Source organism: Ambystoma mexicanum, chromosome 9 (genome assembly GCF_040938575.1).
Source record: "Ambystoma mexicanum isolate Mex_15411 chromosome 9, UKY_AmexF1_1, whole genome shotgun sequence".
NCBI lineage: Eukaryota > Metazoa > Chordata > Amphibia > Caudata > Ambystomatidae > Ambystoma > Ambystoma mexicanum.
In genome coordinates this window covers 231,159,298-231,178,855 of record NC_090931.1, presented here as the reverse complement: position 1 = coordinate 231,178,855, position 19,558 = coordinate 231,159,298, and the positions used below count along the sequence as shown (strand labels likewise).

The 19,558-nt window shown below is 50.9% G+C and overlaps 1 protein-coding gene across 2 annotated transcripts in view; it reads right to left on the bottom strand.

Moving 5' to 3' along the window:
* The window catches only part of LOC138487898 (NXPE family member 4-like), a 937,091-nt gene that overhangs the window by 368,483 nt on the left and 549,050 nt on the right, over window positions 1–19,558 (bottom strand). For both annotated transcript variants that reach the window (XM_069614522.1, XM_069614523.1), the window contains 2 exons: window positions 10,054–10,775; window positions 7,618–7,679 (listed from right to left, as the gene is read on the bottom strand). In XM_069614522.1, coding sequence (XP_069470623.1) covers window positions 7,618–7,679; window positions 10,054–10,775 — 784 coding nt within the window. The remainder of the gene's footprint in view (window positions 1–7,617; window positions 7,680–10,053; window positions 10,776–19,558) is intronic.

The window sequence follows — 19,558 nt, the reverse complement described above, 5'->3', positions numbered from 1 at the left end:
TGGTGGAGGGTGCCCCTGACTGGTGGGAGGTGGGGGTGCAGGGAGACATGAGTGGGGGTCTGGTGGAGGGTGCCCCTGGATGCAGGGGGGTGGAGGTGCAGGGAGACATGAGTGGGACATGAGTGGGGGCCTGCTGGCAGGTGCCCCACAGTGCTGGGCGGTGGGGTGCAGGGGGACATGAATGGGACATGAGTGGGGGCCTGCTGGCAGGTGCCCCAGAGTGCTGGGGGGTGGGGGTGCAAGGAGACATGAGTTGGACATGAGTGGGGGCCTGGTGGAGGCTGCCCCTGACTGGTGGGGGGTGGGGGTGCAGGGAGACATGAGTGGGGGCCTGGTGGAGGGTGCCCCTGGATGCAGGGGGGTGGGGGTGCAGGGAGACATGAGTGAGGGCCTGGTGGAGGGTGCCCCTGACTGCTGGGGGGTGGGGGTGCAGGGAGACATGAGTGGGGGCCTGGTGGATGGTGCCCCTAGATTCTGGGGGTGGGGGTGCAAGGAGACATGAGTTGGACATGAGTGGGGGCCTGGTGGAGGGTGCCCCTGACTGGTGGGGGGTAGGGGTGCAGGGAGACATGAGTTGGACATGAGTGGGGGCCTGGTGGAGGGTGCCCCTGACTTGTGGGGGATTGGGGTGCAGGGGGACATGAGTGGGGGCCTGGTGGAGGGTGCCCCTGACTGGTGGGGGGTGGGGGTGCAGGGAGACATGAGTGGGGTCCTGGTGGAGGGTGCCCCTGGATGCAGGGGGTGGGGGTGCAGGGGGACATGAGTGGGGGCCTGGTGGAGGGTGCTCCTGACTGGTGGGGGGTGGGGGTGCAGGGAGACATGAGTGGGGGCCTGGTTGAGGGTGCCCCACAGTGCTGGGGGGTGGGAGTGCAGGGGGACATGAGTGGGCCATGAGTGGGGGCCTGCTGGCAGGTGCCCCACAGTGCTGGGGGGTGGGGGTGCAGGGGGACAAGAGTGGGACATGAGTGGGGGCCTGCTGGCAGGTGCCCCACAGTGCTGGGGGGTGGGGATGCAAGGAGACATGAGTGGGGGCCTGGTAGAGGGTGCCCCTGGATGCAGGTGGGTGGGGGTGCAGGGAGACATGAGTGGGACATGGTGGGGGCCTGCTGGCAGGTGCCCCACAGTGCTGGGGGTCGGGGTGCAGGGGGACATGAGTGGGACATGAGTGGGGGCCTGCTGGCAGGTGCCCCACAGTGCTGGGGGGTGGGGGTGCAAGGAGACATGAGTGGGGGCCTGGTGGAGGGTGCCCCACAGTTCTGGGGGGTGGGGGTGCAGGGAGACATGAGTTGGACATGAGTGGGGGCCTGCTGGCAGGTGCCCCACAGTGCTGGGGGTGGGGGTGCAGGGTGACATGAGTGGGCCATGAGTGGGGGCCTGCTGGCAGGTGCCCCACAGTGCTGGGGGGTGGGGGTGCAAGGAGACATGAGTTGGACATGAGTGGGGGCCTGGTGGAGGGTGCCCCTGACTGGTTGGGGGTGGGGGTGCAGGGAGACATGAATGGGGGCCTGGTGGAGGGTGCCCCTGGATGCAGGGGGGTGGGGGTGCAGGGAGACATGAGTGGGGGCCTGGTGGAGGGTGCCCCTGACTGGTGGGGGGTGGGGGTGCAGGGAGACATGAGTGGGGGCCTGGTGGAGGGTGCCCCTGGATGCTGGGGGGTGGGGGTGCAAGGAGACATGAGTTGGACATGAGTGGGGGCCTGGTGGAGGGTGCCCCTGACTGGTGGGGGGTGGGGGTGCAGGGAGACATGAGTGGGGGCCTGGTGGAGGGTGCCCCTGACGGGTGGGGGGTGGGGGTGCAGGGAGACATGGATGGGGGACTGGTGGAGGGTGCCCCTGGATGCAGGGGGGTGGGGGTGCAGGGAGACATGAGTGGGGGCCTGGTGGAGGGTGCCCCTGACTGGTGGGGGGTGGGGGTGCAGGGAGACATGAGTGGGGGACTGGTGGAGGGTGCCCCTGGATGCAGGGGGGTGGGGGTAGAGGGAGACATGAGTGGGGGCCTGGTGGAGGGTGCCCCTGACTGGTGGGGGGTGGGGGTGCAGGGAGACATGAGTGGGGGCCTGGTGGAGGGTGCCCCTGGATGCAGGGGGTGGGGGTGCAGGGGGACATGAGTGGGGGCCTGGTGGAGGGTGCTCCTGACTGGTGGGGGGTGGGGGTGCAGGGAGACATGAGTGGGGGCCTGGTGGAGGGTGCCCCTGGATGCAGGGGGGTGGGGTTGCAGGGGGACATGAGTGGGGGCCTGGTGGAGGGTGCCCCTGACTGGTGGGGGGTGGGGGTGCAGGGAGACATGAGTGGGGGCCTGGTGGAGGGTGCCCCACAGTGCTGGGGGGTGGGGGTGCAGGGAGACATGAGTGGGGGCCTGGTGGAGGGTGCCCCTGACTGGTGGGGGGTGGGGGTGCAGGGAGACATGAGTGGGGGACTGGTGGAGGGTGCCCCTGGATGCAGGGGGGTGGGGGTAGAGGGAGACATGAGTGGGGGCCTGGTGGAGGGTGCCCCTGACTGGTGTGGGGTGGGGGTGCAGGGAGACATGAGTGGGGGCCTGGTGGAGGGTGCCCCTGGATGCAGGGGGTGGGGGTGCAGGGGGACATGAGTGGGGGCCTGGTGGAGGGTGCTCCTGACTGGTGGGGGGTGGGGGTGCAGGGAGACATGAGTGGGGGCCTGGTGGAGGGTGCCCCTGGATGCAGGGGGGTGGGGTTGCAGGGGGACATGAGTGGGGGCCTGGTGGAGGGTGCCCCTGACTGGTGGGGGGTGGGGGTGCAGGGAGACATGAGTGGGGGCCTGGTGGAGGGTGCCCCACAGTGCTGGGGGGTGGGGGTGCAGGGAGACATGAGTGGGGGCCTGGTGGAGGGTGCCCCACAGTGCTGGGGGGTGGGGGTGCAGGGAGACATGAGTGGGGGCCTGGTGGAGGGTGCCCCTGACTGGTGGGGGTGGGGGTGCAGGGGGACATGAGTGGGGGCCTGGTGGAGGGTGCCCCACAGTGCTGGGAGGTGGCAGTGCAGGGGGACATGAGTGGGCCATGAGTGGGGGCCTGCTGGCAGGTGCCCCACAGTGCTGGGGGGTGGGGGTGCAGGGGGACATGAGTGGGACATGAGTGGGGGCCTGCTGGCAGGTGCCCCACAGTGCTGGGGGGTGGGGATGCAAGGAGACATGAGTGGGGGCCTGGTGGAGGGTGCCCCTGGATGCAGGGGGGTGGGGGTGCAGGAAGACATGAGTGGGACATGAGTGGGGGCCTGCTGGCAGGTGCCCCACAGTGCTGGGGGGTCGGGGTGCAGGTGGACATGAGTGGGACATGAGTGGGGGCCTGCTGGCAGGTGCCCCACAGTGCTGGGGGGTGGGGGTGCAAGGAGACATGAGTGGGGGCCTGGTGGAGGGTGCCCCACAGTGCTGGGGGGTGGGGGTGCAGGGAGACATGAGTTGGACATGAGTGGGGGCCTGCTGGCAGGTGCCCCACAGTGCTGGGGGTGGGGGTGCAGGGTGACATGAGTGGGCCATGAGTCGGGGCCTGCTGGCAGGTGCCCCACAGTGCTGGGGGGTGGGGGTGCAAGGAGACATGAGTTGGACTTGAGTGGGGGCCTGGTGGAGGGTGCCCCTGACTGGTTGGGGGTGGGGGTGCAGGGAGACATGAATGGGGGCCTGGTGGAGGTGGGGTCGGGGTGCAGGGAGACATGAGTGGGGGCCTGGTGGAGGGTGCCCCTGACTGGTGGGGGGTGGGGGTGCAGGGAGACATGAGTGGGGGCCTGGTGGAGGGTGCCCCTGGATGCTGGGGGGTGGGGGTGCAAGGAGACATGAGTTGGACATGAGTGGGGGCCTGGTGGAGGGTGCCCCTGACTGGTGGGGGGTGGGGGTGCAGGGAGACATGAGTGGGGGCCTGGTGGAGGGTGCCCCTGATGGGTGGGGGGTGGGGGTGCAGGGAGACATGAGTGGGGGACTGGTGGAGGGTGCCCCTGGATGCAGGGGGGTGGGGGTGCAGGGAGACATGAGTGGGGGCCTGGTGGAGGGTGCCCCTGGCTGGTAGGGGGTGGGGGTGCAGGGAGACATGAGTGGGGGCCTGGTGGAGGGTGCCCCTGGATGCCGGGGGTGGGGGTGCAAGGAGACATGAGTTGGACATGAGTGGGGGCCTGGTGGAGGGTTCCCCCTTACTGGTGGGGGGTAGGGGTGCAGGGAGACCTGAGTTGGACATGAGTGGGGGCCTGGTGGAGGGTACCCCTGGATGCAGGGGGTGGGGGTGCAGGGGGACATGAGTGGGGGCCTGGTGGAGGGTGCCCCTGACTGGTGGGGGGTGGGGGTGCAGGGAGACATGAGTGGGGGCCTGGTGGAGGGTGCCCCTGGATGCAGGGGGGTGGGGGTGCAGGGGGACATGAGTGTGGGCCTGGTGGAGGGTGCCCCTGACTGGTGGGGGGTGGGGGTGCAGGGAGACATGAGTGGGGGCCTGGTGGAGGGTGCCCCTGGAGGCAGGGGGTGGGGGTGCAGGGGGACATGAGTGGGGGCCTGGTGGAGGGTGCCCCACAGTGCTAGGGGGTGGGGGTGCAGGGAGACATGAGTGGGGGCCTGGTGGAGGGTGCCCCACAGTGCTGGGGGTAGGGGGAGCAGGGAGACATGAGTGGGGGCCTGGTGGAGGGTGCCCCTGACTGGTGGGGGGTGGGGGTGCAGGGGGACATGAGTGGGGGCCTGGTGGAGGGTGCCCCACAGTGCTGGGGGGTTGGGGTGCAGGGGGACATGAGTGGGACATGATTGGGGGCCTGCTGGCTGGTGCCCCACAGTGCTGGGGGTGGGGGTGCAGGGGGACATGAGTGGGACATGACTGGGGGCCTGCTGGCAGGTGCCCCACAGTGCTGGGGGGTGGGGGTGCAAGGAGACATGAGTGGGGGCCTGGTGGAGGGTGCCCCTGGATGCAGGGGGTGGGGGTGCAGGGAGACATGAGTGGGACATGAGTGGGGGCCTGCTGGCAGGTGCCCCACAGTGCTGGGGGGTCGGGGTGCAGGGGGACATGAGTGGGACATGAGTGGGGGCCTGCTGGCAGGTGCCCGACAGTGCTGGGGGGTGGGGGTGCAAGGAGACATGAGTGGGGGCCTGGTGGAGGGTGCCCCACAGTGCTGGGGGGTGGGGGTGCAGGGAGACATGAGTGGGACATGAGTAGGGGCCTGCTGGCAGGTGCCCCACAGTGCTGGGGGTGGGGGTGCAGGGTGACATGAGTGGGACATGAGTGGGGGCCTGCTGGCAGGTGCCCCACAGTGCTGGGGGGTGGGGGTGCAAGGAGACATGAGTTGGACATGAGTGGGGGCCTGGTGGAGGGTGCCCCTGACTAGTGGGGTGTGGGGGTGCAGGGAGACATGAGTAGGGGCCTGGTGGAGGGTGCCCCTGGATGCAGGGGGGTGGGGGTGCAGGGAGACATGAGTGGGGGCCTGGTGGAGGGTGCCCCTGACTGGTGCGGGGTGGGGGTGCAGGGAAACATGAGTGGGGGCCTGGTGGAGGGTGCCCCTGGATGCTGGGGGGTGGGGGTGCAAGGAGACATGAGTTGGACATGAGTGGGGGCCTGTTGGAGGGTGCCCCTGACTGGTGGGGGGTGGGGGTGCAGGGAGACATGAGTGGGGGCCTGGTGGAGGGTGCCCCTGACTGGTGGGGGGTGGGGGTGCAGGGAGACATGAGTGCGGGACTGGTGGAGGGTGCCCCTGGATGCTGGGGGGTGGGGGTGCAGGGAGAGATGCGTTGTTGATCAGTAGTGCAAGGTGACATGTGGCTTGGCTGGGGGGCATGCCCATGGTGGATGGGCTGCCTGCGGGACATGAGCAGGGGTGCAGGGTAGTCCCCTATGCTGTGGGCTGCCTGCAGGGGTCGTGGAGGGTGTAGAGGGAACACCTGGGAGGACCCACACGGCCAATTCACGTGTGGAACTTGCCGCACACCCCTGAAATACACGTACCCTGCTGAATTTGCGTGTGAGACTTCCCGCTCACCCCTGGAATACACGTACCTAGGACAATCGTGTGTGGAACTTCCCGCGCACCCCTGAAATACACGTACCCTGCTGTATTCGCGTGTGAAACTTCCCGCGCACCCCTGAAATACACGTGCCCTGATGGAATCACGTGTGAAACTTCACACGCACCCCTGAAATACACGTACCCAGGAATATCCTGTGTGGAACTTCCCGCGCACCCCTGAAATACACGTACCCTGCTGAATTCGCGTGTGAGACTTCCCGCGCACCCCTGGAATACACGTACCCAGGACAATCGCATGTGGAACTTCCCGCGCAACCCTGAAATACACGTACCCTGCTGTATTTGCGTGTGAAACTTCTCACGCACCCCTGAAATACACGTACCCTGCTGTATTCACGTGTGAAACTTCCCACGCACCCCTGAAATACACGTGCCCTGATGGAATCGCGTGTGAAACTTCACGCGCACCCCTGAAATACATGTACCCAGGACAATCGCGTGTGAAACTTCCCGCGAACCCCAGAAATACACGTTCCCCGCTTGGCATTTGCTGTTTGGCAGCCCTGTGAACTGGTCCAGGGTTAGCGCAGACATTTGCAATGAATTGGGGATTTTGATGGCTTTTCCTTGCGCGAGGGCGTTCTTGGGGGCGTAACTGGCGCTACTGCAGGGTCGCTGCGCCACTCTGCGCCACGGCTGATTTTGGAGGCTAAAATCCATGAATACGCTGTGGGATGAAATGGATTTTTTCGCACGCGGCTGGCGCAGTGTATCGCACAGGGACACTGTGCGCCAGCCGCATACGCCACTTTTGTGCGAAATTCTATGAATTACCCTGTAAATGGTTGGAAGCTGTCAATAAACCCTGCTGTCAGGTTGTTTGGGCCATTCAGTGCTCCCTTTTATCAGTACATTCACTTGCTGCTGTTTTAGTACTTTTTTATTTTTATTTTGTTTTAATGATACGATCCATTAGAATTGAAACTATTAATGATTTCTTATGATTTTATAGTTTTAAAGTTTAAAATCTAAAGTCTAAAGTTTTAAATATCAAAGATTGTAATTTCAAGTAATTCATTAATTGATTGATTTTGTTTTTTCTGTGATTTAAAGTGTCTGATGATTGACGTGTGAAAAGCTCAGTTTTGTACTAAACACACAATAAATGAATAAATAAATAAATACATAAAATGTGCAAAGTTCCGGGTTTTACTAATGTTTGTATTTGTTATTGGAAAAATCTGATTCAATAAAGTATTAATAACTAACATCACTGATGTAAAATAAATTGATGGGGCGCTGCTGAAAAATGGGGTGAGGAATATCTGAGTAGTCCAAAACTCATAAACATACAAAAGGCAGCGGTCCACTTATTGCACACTGCTTGTTTGCAGCGATAAGTTCCATCAGTCTAGTTAACATAGGGATTGAAGCATCTTCTGTACCAATTTGAGCATAGGTAAACGAGTAAGTATTCATTTTAGACTTTCCTGGATTCTAGAATAACATATTTTTGCAATGTAAAACATTTTACAGGGAGGAATAGCCATCATTCACCTACATCAGCAGTAAAGTGCTGGACCAGTTATGTTGGGCTACAGACGGGAAATGTGGAAAAGCAGAAAGGTGTAATTGTATCAATGGATCACCTAATTGCAAAGAAAATATCCAAAACTTACTATTACATTGAAGGACATCAATACTTTCAAATGGACTTTTCATTTCTTTGCCAATGTTTGACCTAAAAGACAACATACAAAAAGCCACATTTTTCATGTGATAATCAGAGCTTTTTTTAGACAGATGATACAATCTTAAAATATGTGCTTAAAAGAACATCTTCTCTCCTTTCTTTCTAATATGTAACTTCTACTGCCACTATTTTGATCTGTCATTTTATCTCATGTACCAATATATAAAGTTCTCTTGTTAAGCGCTTTGGCGAAAGCAATCTATAAATTCAATAAAATAAAAACAGAAATCACAATTTATTTCTAACTCCAGAGGTTTATGTGTTGTTTCTGGTTCTGCCCCTCTTGCAACTTTCCTTATCCTATGTTTTGTCATGTTATAATATTGTGTGTGATTTGAGCACCACCACCACTAGCATTACTTCTTCAGAGTGACCAATGTAGGGACTCAGCATGGCCCATAGTTATTTTACCTGTAGTTGACTTACTAATACAATTGATCAAAAGTGTTAATCAATTTTGATAACAAAATCTGTTGCACTTTGTACAAGAAAATAGCGGATTTCCTTGTGTTAGGGAGAATTTTCATTTTAGTGCTTCATTCCTCCCACCTTAGAGACCCCCAGCTTGTTTGCTGGACTTAGGACTTTTAACCCTGGAGTGAGTGAGACCTTTTGCTCACTCGCTCGTGTGTTTTTACCTGATTTGTATTTTGTATTTTCACTGTTTTTGAAGTCTGCCAAATTCCATAGGCATCTGCTTTTTGTATGGTGACACACAGCACCTTCAGTGCAGTGTCACAGAGAAATCCCTTTAGATGTCTCATAAGGTTTAACTACCTTTTGTTGTGTGAACAACAGTTATCTTTTCTCTTTGTAGCTCCAGCACACACCATCTTATGTGGAGTGCTGGGCGGTGACCTAGTAGCCCCTTATCCTACACTCTCATGTAAAAATGTTTATGTCATCCTCACTACTGGAAATGGCTGGTGGCAGTAGTTTACTTTTTCCTACCATTGTGCTTTTGTACTGTAGGCTGAACCCTCAGCCGCAGTACAGCACCCATGGGTGATCCTTTTGTCAAAATGTCCTTTTTTTGCCATTTTCGGTTTGTGAGGTCTTTCTTGGGTTTTACTCTCTGCGTTGAGACAGTTTTTGTTTGTCTTGCCTTTTGTGGGCTTTAGCCCTGAAGCCCACATCTGGCTCTAGTGTGTCTGGAAGGACAGGATGTGAGGGAGGGTCCTGAAGGTCCCCTGTCCTTTGTCTCCAGGAATGCCTGAATGCAACTAGTCCTGATTGGCTGGCTCAATGGGAATGCAGAGCATTTTTTACCGATGCCCGGGAATGGGCAATTACCGATTCTGGGGGGGGGGGTCGTAATGACTCAGTAATTGCCCATTCCTGGGCGGCGGTAAAAAAACAACTCCGGCAGGAGCCGTGCCAGTTTTACCAGCACGGCTACCGCCGAAGTCGTAATGAGGCCCAATGTCAGTTTTCCTGAAAACGGTTGATAAATTAGGTTTAGAATAGTATAGTTTTAAAAATCAGGACTGGAAAAAATAAGAGAGATAGAGTACATGAATCAATGCTCCTACGAGCATTATTCTTTTTTTATTTGTTTTTATTTGTTTTGCATTTAATTCCAGAAATAGAAACTTTAAGCAATATAGAATGTCAGGGTGGATATTGAACTCTCTCTGTGTAGAGCGCAGATTACGCTGATAGTTTGTTCAGCTGCCCCTCTTTCATCTCTGTCACCTAAAGGGTTAGATACTCAAAACCTTTCTGGCACAAGTGAGGAGATGCTTTAGTGCTGAAAAAAGTAACATCCCAAATCACAAATGGCATCTGAATGAACACATCTTAGTTTCATATGCTCTTTTTCCCCATTTTGCATTTGCGCAAATATGGGGGCATTTCTACAAGGTTCCCCTCCTCGCCTTTTAGAGCAGGTGCAGGGGAGGCACAAATCATCACAGACATTTCAATCCCCCAAACATATATGGAAATGCTTTTTTTCCGTTGTTTCACAGAGATGAGTCCTTTAAGGGCCTGTCTCGGGGAAATGCATTCCCTGAAACCATCTGGTTGCTGGGAGCCTGTCCTATATAAGTGTCGGGAGCGCACTCCTGACATTAAAGTATGAAAGGGGCTGGACAGTGCATCTTGCCCCTCCAAAAATGCTCAGGTCCTCCATGTGTATAGGGCGGCCTGAGCATTTCTGAAGCAGTGCACATGAAACAAGTGCATTTTCTGCGCTCCTTTCATCTGCACTGCGTTTTATGAATCTGTCCAGTAGTGTCTATGTTCCTCCTTCCTCAACTTTTCATTTTGCCAAAGTCTAGCCACATTACAATAGCTTGCAAGTCCCTATCTCAAATATATTAAAAAATTGTTATTTTAATGAAACAGTCTAAATATTTACCCCTCAATGAGAGTTTGCTCCAGGTGGCTCAGATATGAATGCTTGTTGTTGACAGACATCATGTAGCTGAAAGCTTCACATGGGACATGATCGGGTTTAATGCAGCAGAAGTATTCCCCATCTCTCTCGTCTATGTACTCGCATAATTTTTCCTCTGTTTGTATTTGAAAGCTACAGTTAGTGGTAACTTCATGTGTCCGATTGAGAAATGTGCCTGTGAAATCTACATTTCCGTATCCTTGATTTCGTGCTTTCCATAAGGAGGGCAGAGCCTCACTAGGGTGGAGTAACCGTATGGACATCTTAACTTTGCCCACCCAAAATAGGGTAAAATGGACGTGGTAGATTCCACTGTGAAAGTCTTCAATCTTCCCAGAAGCACTTGCACCAAGTTCGGGCGAATAGATTCGAGCAATGAAGAAGTCCCCTCCATGATTTTTTCTGTTGCCATTATAGTCAAACATGTCAAGCTGAATTGTCAAATTTTCTCCAGTGCAATAATTGCTACGAGGATTTATCAACACAGCTCGGCTTTTTTCAACACTGGTTGTTTGGTTCTTATAAATGTAAATGGCAGGAGGTATCATCTGGTCTATTCCGTTGTAAATGTCCTCAATCTGTTTATTTACATCCACTTGCCTGCTTCCAAAAACAACCTGTAGCTTCAAATTCCTCCTTCTTTCATCTGTACAATTTGGAGGAGTATGCCCCAAAAAAGAATGCTGCAAAAAAAAAAATAATAACAATTTCAATTTTCTGGGTATGCCCTGAAGGAGTTCTTGTTATATTACATTTTTTATTATTTTACTGTGGTCAGTTCATAGAACTTTTCACAAAAACATACGTATTAAATATTCACACCAAAACATTCATTTTCATCGATAATGTTAAAACTTAATAATTCATACAATTCTATGAATTATATTCATTCTTAAAATGTCCACGTAATACATTATTAAAACACATACTAAAAATGTAGACACATGAGCCCATCTTCGATGAAGTGCAGTGTGACCAGAAGAGTTATGTATTTAAACAGACATAGCAAAAATCAATATTTTTGATTGTTTCATAGTCGCAGTATTTCCCTAAATTGCACATGTTAACACTACCCAGCAAGCAACATTCTGTCATTTCATGTCTAGCGGTTTGAATAACACGTTGCAGCCTGCATATGTGAAAGTATCTTTCATCAGAAGTAAGCTTTAGCTTTGATCCAATTACTGATAAAAATGGGAGTTGAATTGTTTTCAACATTAAAATAATTTTCTGTACGCTAATATTAGGGCGCTGGTACAGGTATGATGGAGCAGATTTGAATTTATGGACCAACATGGTTACATTTTGGTAGGTCTTTAATTTACTAAGCTGGGCATAATTGGTGTTCCAATTCCACATATCAGCCTGTTTTCGGAAAGTGTTTTTTAGAGTATGATAAGAATAATTTGTATTAATAGTACATACCCACTCTATCAGTTAAAAAAATGCTTTATTCACAAACTCAGAATGGTTTTTACTAAGGGTCCCGCTAGCAAAATTTCAGACAGATGCGGACACTTAGGAAAGCAAATAGCCTTGATGTAAAGTGCCCCACGCCTTTTTTAAACCAGGCCTTGAAGAGAAATAAGGCCCAACTCTAGTCTAAGATATTCCATTGGCATAGAGGGGGGTGGGAGGGGCAAAATTTAAATATTTCACCAAAAGTTTCCCTCAAGTATGTTTGGCCAATTCATATCTGTAAAGACTGGAGGGGGTTATCTGTACTTCTGCCCCTATATGGTAGGGTAAAGGCACAGAACAACCCCAGCAAGGCTCTCAATTTGGTAAATGTGGCGAGCAGCCAGGCTTAAGCTTTCAGGAGGTGATGCAGGCAGGTTCTTAAGTACATTGGGCCTCATTGCACGATAGGCGGAGAACCATGGCGCTATTAGCGCCATGGTTCATGCCGGCACCACCTTGGTGGAAAGGGGAATTACCGCCCCATTCCAAGGTTGGCGGGGCGGTAATTCCCCCTTCCACCATTGCCCTTCCCCATTCCCATTTTTGCCCCATAGGGCATAATGGGAATGGGGAAGGTGCTAATTACGGTACCGCAAATTGCGGTACCGTAATTAGCTCCCTGAGCCCTTTGCGGGTTGGTTTTTAACGCCTGCAAAAAGCAACCGGTAAACCCTTACCGTCTACGGTGTAATAAGGCCCATTGTTTCCCCAAAGCCCCCACAGAGGAATGTCCACACACTATGTTAGATGATAACACAGCTTCTTTATATAAAATAAAGCTTACTGCTGCTGCTGCCAAATATATACATGTACATAATAACACTTTGTACATGGAATACTCATTCAGAGAATGGTAACTATATACACTCTGTGTGGTACCACACACTACTTAAATTCAGTAACAACTGCACTAACTGCAGACCGTTTTTAAATGGTAGGTGAATTCTTAAATACGGTGCAACAAGCATAGAATAGGAAAGAAAGGTAGGTTAATTATGAACAGAGGCAGAATGCTTTCTTTAGACTAGACAAGTAATTCTGAGTGAGGATTTCCCCACTCGGGCAACCTGTAATAGAAATGTTAGGGAGTAACGTCTGTTGTCTTTAACAGCCCACTCCAAAATTGTTCAATAACGTTGTGCTTTCTTTTAAAAGGTTCTACCACCTCAAAGTACGAATCAGGGACCGCTGTATGAGACCTGAAGCTAGAAGAGGCTCTTCCTCGTCACAGTACCTTTGGTGCCTTGGCAGGCAAAGTGGCAGAGTTTCTTGGCTTTTCACAACGATTCCCTCCGAGGATGGACCCCCTTTGGAAGAAAGAGCCACTGGGATGCTGAGTCCAGGAATGAAAAGAAACCAAAGTCTTTTGGAGTGGCAGCAGTTTGGCTCTTTGCAGTGCTTTCCTTTGGTCGATGATTTCTCTGACTGTTGAAGTTCTGTAAAGAAGAATCTTGCTGTGGTCTCCTTTGGCTTGGTGGGTGAAGATAAGACCCCTGGGACCTTTCAATGACTTCTGTCGACAACAGGGGCATAGGTCACTTTTGGTGTCGGGTTTCAGATTATCGCAATTTTCTGACTTTTAGTTCTTTGGTGCTGCAGCCGCAGCACAGACCTCTGGATGGCTTCTGTGGATCTGGAATTGACCACTGTAGTAGTCCTCTAACCCTCACCAAGTCTGGACCCTTGGGACAACTTCGATAGGTTCTGGTGGGGGGAACCCACCCTTCCACAGCACCCAATGAGTATCGGCTCTCTCCGGCGGGAAAAAGTGGTCAGTTGCAGCTCTGGTTGTCCAGCCGCTCTATGCCAGTGTACCCCCTCATCTGGGTGATAGACATCAACAGCTTCCAGCGGTCACAAAACACACCTCTGGGCCATGAGTGACACCAATGGAGTTCTCTGGCTTGAGATGTCTGGCACTCCTTCTATGGACTTCAAAGACCCCTTCTCCGGAATGCAGGCCCACAGGATACTTAAGAGTAGCAGTTGTGCATGATGGTCCCTCCTAGCTCGGGGAGAGGTCTCCTTTGCAGGTCCTTTCTGGATCAGTCCTCGAGAGACACGGCAGCTTTCGGATTGTTGAAGAAATGCAGCAGCAGACTTCTCTTCCAGCTGAGCTTTAAGGAGCAGCTTCTTCTTGCTAAGATTCACCTTCAGCTACTGAACAAACTGGTAACACCCAGACACCCATGACAAAGGAGTGTGGATTAAGGCAAGTACCCAGCCTTTCAGCATGCTACACTGCATTCATGTCAGTTTCAGTCAGTTCTGTCCCATTCATTGTGTCACACACAGAAGCCAGACACCCACAACAGAGAATGTGAGTTCACTTCAGACTCCATTCACACAGGTTCCACCCCTATGGTGTACCCACAACACACACCGCCTGTGAAGGCTCCAGTCAGTCTGACAGGAGGCAGGTCCACAGCCATATATGGTGTTTCCACCCAACAGCCATTCAGGGGGAAGGGACATAGTCAGGCCTTCCCAGGACTTTGGCAAACAAGGCAAAAGTCAATAGAAACCAGGAGGCCACAGGAGCCATCTGGCCTCCTAACAGGAATCCATTGATGTCTATGGCAGGGCCTGGGTGTCCCAAAAATGGAGGACACTCAGAGCCACTGTCAAGTCAGCATGTAGCTGCCACCAGCCCATACCCTGCTCTGTGGGCAACACACAGGTGCCCAAAACACACATAAGGGGGTAAACGGGTGTACTCCCACCCATGGGTGCCAAAAGAGTATCTGATGGGTGATGATCACCAAAAGATAGGAATGAAGAGCTGCTCTGATAGAGGTCCAGGCAGGATCACTTTGGCAGAAAACAGAGAGAAAAACACACAGAGAAGTGGTAGGACAAGGACAAGAGACCCTATCCCTCCATAAGGCATTTCCAGCATCACAATATGTTTCATAATCAGGGCTTCAAGGCCATATAAAATAGCTGGACAAAAGCTTTGTTTATAAAGTCTGATTATACCTGCCAGACTACAGTCTGCCGTCTTCTTTGCAATATTATCAAAAAGATTACTAAGCTGAAAAGCTTTCATTCTTTGAGATTCAACTAGCTCGTCATATTTTGCTGTCTTACTGATCTTCATCCCAACATAGGTATTGCTATCAATCTACTCAATAAATCCATAAAATGTGATTAAGTTGGATCTATTTATCCACTTAGATGAAATCTGCATGGCCTTGGTCTTTTCCATGTTATTCACAAGTTCATTTTCCATAATTTGTTAACTGTCCTAGACATACCCATAGGAAAGACATACAGTGTGTTTCCTACCTATCCTGGGAGCATAATTTTCAACAGCCTTCAGTCTCATTGGCAAGTAAGCAAGGTATACGTTAAATAAAATCGGTGCCAACAAGACATTTTTGCTTGACGCCTTCATTTGTTTGAAATGAAGCAGTGGTCATTCTGTCACTTCTTAATTTGACCTTTACCATTGATTCCTCATGTAATAACTTCACAATATATAATAGATCAGGCGGGCAGCCCATTTTCTCCATCTTATCCCACAATAATAAACTATTGACACTGTCAAAGGCAAAGAAAATAGAGTGTGGGGGGGGGCGATGAAACCCTCTTTTTTATTTTCCTGGGCCTGACTCTAGAGGGTGACCAGTAACAGGCAATCAAGGTGCAGAGTCAAAGACTACCACTCTCTAACACGCACAGGAGGTGCAACCAAACTAAAGAAGGTTAGGTAAAATTATAAACTAACCTCTAAATCACACATGACTGAATAAAGGAAATTGTATAGATAAAACTACATTTATTCATAATGAAGTTTCATATTAAAATTGAAAAAAGGACTGGACCATTAGTCTCGAACAGAGTCAAAAAGTAAACAATTCTGTAAGTTGTGTGGTTAGTAACAACAAGAGTGAGATTGCATGTACTGCATGTACTGCTGGCACATTAACAGTATGTAAAATCTGTCGACACAACAAGTGGGTGTTTCTGGTTCGGAGGTGATTTAAACATCAAAATCACAATGTGATACAGATTGTACGATGTTCCGAACTGTCCCGAACTGTCGACAGGACAATAAAGAGTGTTGTTTAACATGAAAGACTGTTTCAGCAGATTGCTCTGTTCATCTAGGTTACAAAGTTTTAAAATGTGATAGAAAACCTTAAAAGTAAGGTAAAGGGGAGTTCTGTGGAAGGCGACCTACCTATGATCTTAGTGGGGCGTCTTGAGATAGAATATTATTATGATACTGTCTTGCGTACAAGCGAAGAGCTGACTTTTTCAATGGGCTTTTAAGGTAACTGTGGAACAAAAGGCTCAAATTAGGCCTAGTTATATATTGGTAAGTCAAAATAGGCAAACTACTATTCTTCAAGTGAGCATACCTGCTTTAGTAGGACCAGACACACTCTGCGAGACGTTGTGGCAGTGATTTGGTGCCTTAATGGTGTTCAAAGCGCTATAGTTGAGTAAAAAACAACAAATGTTTAGAGCTACGGCACCTGATAGGATGAAGTGAAGAGCCATGTAATAATTTGCTGGTGAGTATTGAGTGGAAAGATCTAATCACTCAAATGTCCATGGTCTGTTGGTGCCAGGGTGCATTTGAGCGAGCTGGAACTTCAGCAAAGTGATGACATTGTATATGTGTTGTATAACCCATCATGGAATTTCATCGGAAACCCGTGTAGGTGACTCAAGAGCAGGCTTAGCCTTGAAATGACATTCCATGATGGTTACATAAAGTGTGTCCCATTACATAGCAACGGGTAGTGGTGCAGCGTTGAGCTACGGGGCAGTGAGTCTCTACCATCACTCTATATGTGAGTGGACTTACTTGAGCCCAGTGAGTGGGTGATAAGAGACATGCAGATATGAATGGTGTTATTTATTAAACATGCTTGCCAAGAGTCCGGGGAGCTGTTGACCCAGGAGACTTGGTGACTAGGAGTGACCAGGGACACTCTGCAAAAGGATGACAGAGAGTAATACAGAGTCGTGGCCGTCGTGTGGCACCTTAGTGGAGTACAAAGCCCTACGATGGAATGAAAACAATGGAAATTAGGGCTATGGCACTTAGTTGGAAGGAATGAAAAGCCAAGCCTCATGGTATCAAAGTGTATAATGGTGCTTCTGGTAATGTTTTGTATGTGATATATTAACCCAAATGGTAATATCTCAAACACCCGTGTAGCTAACTAGAGGCAAGATAAATCTTAGACTGGCGTTCCGGGCTAGCATTCCGTAATCGTAGCATACCATGTATCAGGTTGCTTAGCAACGGGCCATTAGCGGTGTTGAACTATGGGGTTATGAGTCTAAAAGATCGCTCTGTATATGAGGATCAACAGACTAGCTGGAACCCAGTAATTGGATGTTTATGGAAAGGACTGCTAGGAAAATATGCAAAATTGGATGTTTATCATGCCTGAAAGGCGCTTACCAGGCATCCGGTGAACAGCTCGACAGGGAGAAACAGTGACTGGAAGTGCGGGCATGCGCGTTGGAAAGTGATACTATTTAAAAGTAGGACTCAACTTTATTAACAACAGACAGAAGACACGTAAACAGCTGTGTCTGTAAAATTAGTGTCTGCTTCTGGGTAGCGTGACTATCGCGTGCCAGGTGCAGCTATTTCAGTTCAAAAATGCAAGAGAGATACTACCAGAGCGATCAGAAGATGATCTGTCACAAAATGCCTAACTAAGCATCATGAGTAAGTGTTAGGAAAGATTATCTTTACTGCACCTTTCCTTCCATCTTTATGGAAACCCCAAACTTTTTGCTTTGATTTTTCAATCTGACCTGTACTTTTTGCAGTACAGTGAAGCCTTAAGCTTCACTGTACTGGCCTTTGCTCACATGATATGGGGAAACTGATATGTCCTTAAGGCTATCAGTACTGGGAAACAGTGTTTCCCTTAGTCTTGTGACTATGTTGTTACTTGTGGTTACTTTTGTATCACATGTGGTAACTTTTTATCATTGCACACAGCCGCTTACACTGCAGTGCAATGCGGTTCATTTTTGTTTTGCCCTAGACTAACACTGAAAGGATTTTTTGGTTATTCTGAGGTGCTTAAAAGATGGGCTGGTGGCAGCAGTGACTTTTCCCCACTTTTTGGGGATTTTTTTTTTAGCTTAACTGCGTTTACCGCGTTTGGCTACTTACTGTGGCTACTGGCCAAACATGGCCGTGCCAAGAGGTTTTTCGTCCATTCTTTTTGCATCTTGTTGTTTAGCCTTCTTCCTGGCCTCAGAGGCCAGAAAGATCCTTATAAGGACTTCGAGTGCCCGGGAAAGCAGAAGCTTTTGGCGGGCTACTGGAGGGCTTTGTGTGTTTGCAGGAAGGATGTGGGCTGGGTCAGTCTGACCCTAATTCACATCCTGGTTTCTGTGTGTCTGAGTGGTATGCATGAGTGTTCCCACCAGTGATCCTGATTGGAACACTGTGGGGTGTGTGTGTGGGCTAGTTCTGCCATTGGCTAGTGGGAGTTTTGACTCCTACATGGCTTTTAGGATGAGAAGAGGGTCCCTGCATGCAATTCTCAGAGATCCTGGAAGAACCTGAAGGAGCCAAGAATCCGTCTAGCTGTTAAGACCCGCAAAGAAAACTGTAACCTGTCTGAAGGAGGCCTGGCAAGCAACTTCTGCTGCAGTCCTGGTCGAGGCCTGTCTGTCTCTTGATCTCCAGTAGGCCTGCGAAGGTGCTGCAACCCCAGGAGTGGAGCGACCATCCATTACCGAAGCCTACTCGGTGTCCAGTGCAAAAACCGCCTTTGGAAGTGCCCAGGAATCGTCCTGTGGCTGACCAGCTTCATTTGTGGGCTACTGGGTTATCTTTGTTGCCGTTCAGGGTTTCCACCTGAAACTTGGCACACCCTCAGCTGCCACTTCAACAACAGGCTCTGCTAAATTTTGGCATCCTAGCACCAAGGAAACCCAAGAAAGACTGGAAAGTCTGACCGCGGCTACTGAGTCCTGCTGCATCGCTCTGCGCGGCGTGCACTGTCCAAAACCCGCTTTTCTGACCTGCCTCCAGTCCTGAGAAGGGTGCTGCATTGTGTGTTTCTACATTTCTTCATCAAGAGTCCTTGCACCAACAAAAGATCGTAACCAGAGAATCACTCAATCCTGCAACCCGGGAAAATCGAGGGCCGCGGAATTCAGTGGAAAAAGCAAGCCAGGACACCCTTCCTTTGTCCTGGAAAGTCTTGGGAAGATTCGGAGTGAGGGGGATAAGTTATTGAGCGTTAACATACCCCTACACTCCTATTGTAAGTCAATGGACTTATAATATCCTTTATCTAAAACCTATTGGCTTTGCCAATACTTGCCTGGGCAAGACTTCTAACTGTTGGGGGGAATTTTGGACACTGTCTATCTTGAACTCTGGCTCTAATTATCCTTCACTGGACCCCAGAGATCCTACCTACATTTTCTCCTGCCTCCTGAGTGCTGTATCTTTGTATCCTCAACAATAGGGCACAAGGCCCCAGGCAACTTAGGATTGGACAATATTAGTTAGGGGTTACCTCTCTGTGGACCTTTTTGTGTGTAATACTCACCTGTTCATTCCCTTGCAGGAGCATTTTGATTTGTATTTTGCACTTGAACCTGTGATTGTATATATGTATTTTAGTTTGATGGTATTGGTTGATAAGTCTACATGCTTGTGTTCATTTTTCTTATAGTGTATTTGGCCATAATTAAATAACTTTATTTTTATACATCCTGTCTAAGGGTAATTTGTGACTCCCATTGTGTGACCTCATTGTGGACCCTTTACAATCTCACCCCTCTGAAGATCTTAGCCTAGACCGCCTGTCACTGCTACCTTAAAATAGTTTGGCTACAGCTTCAGAGAGTTGCCTCTGAAACAATATAGGTTGGCCTTCTATACATTTGTCCACCAGGCCAGAGTATATGAAATCAGTCTTAACAAATTGGTGTACAGCGGTGAGATGACCCTCTCCACATAACATCTTGGTGTTTTGTGAACAGGATCAGTATTGGGTACCAC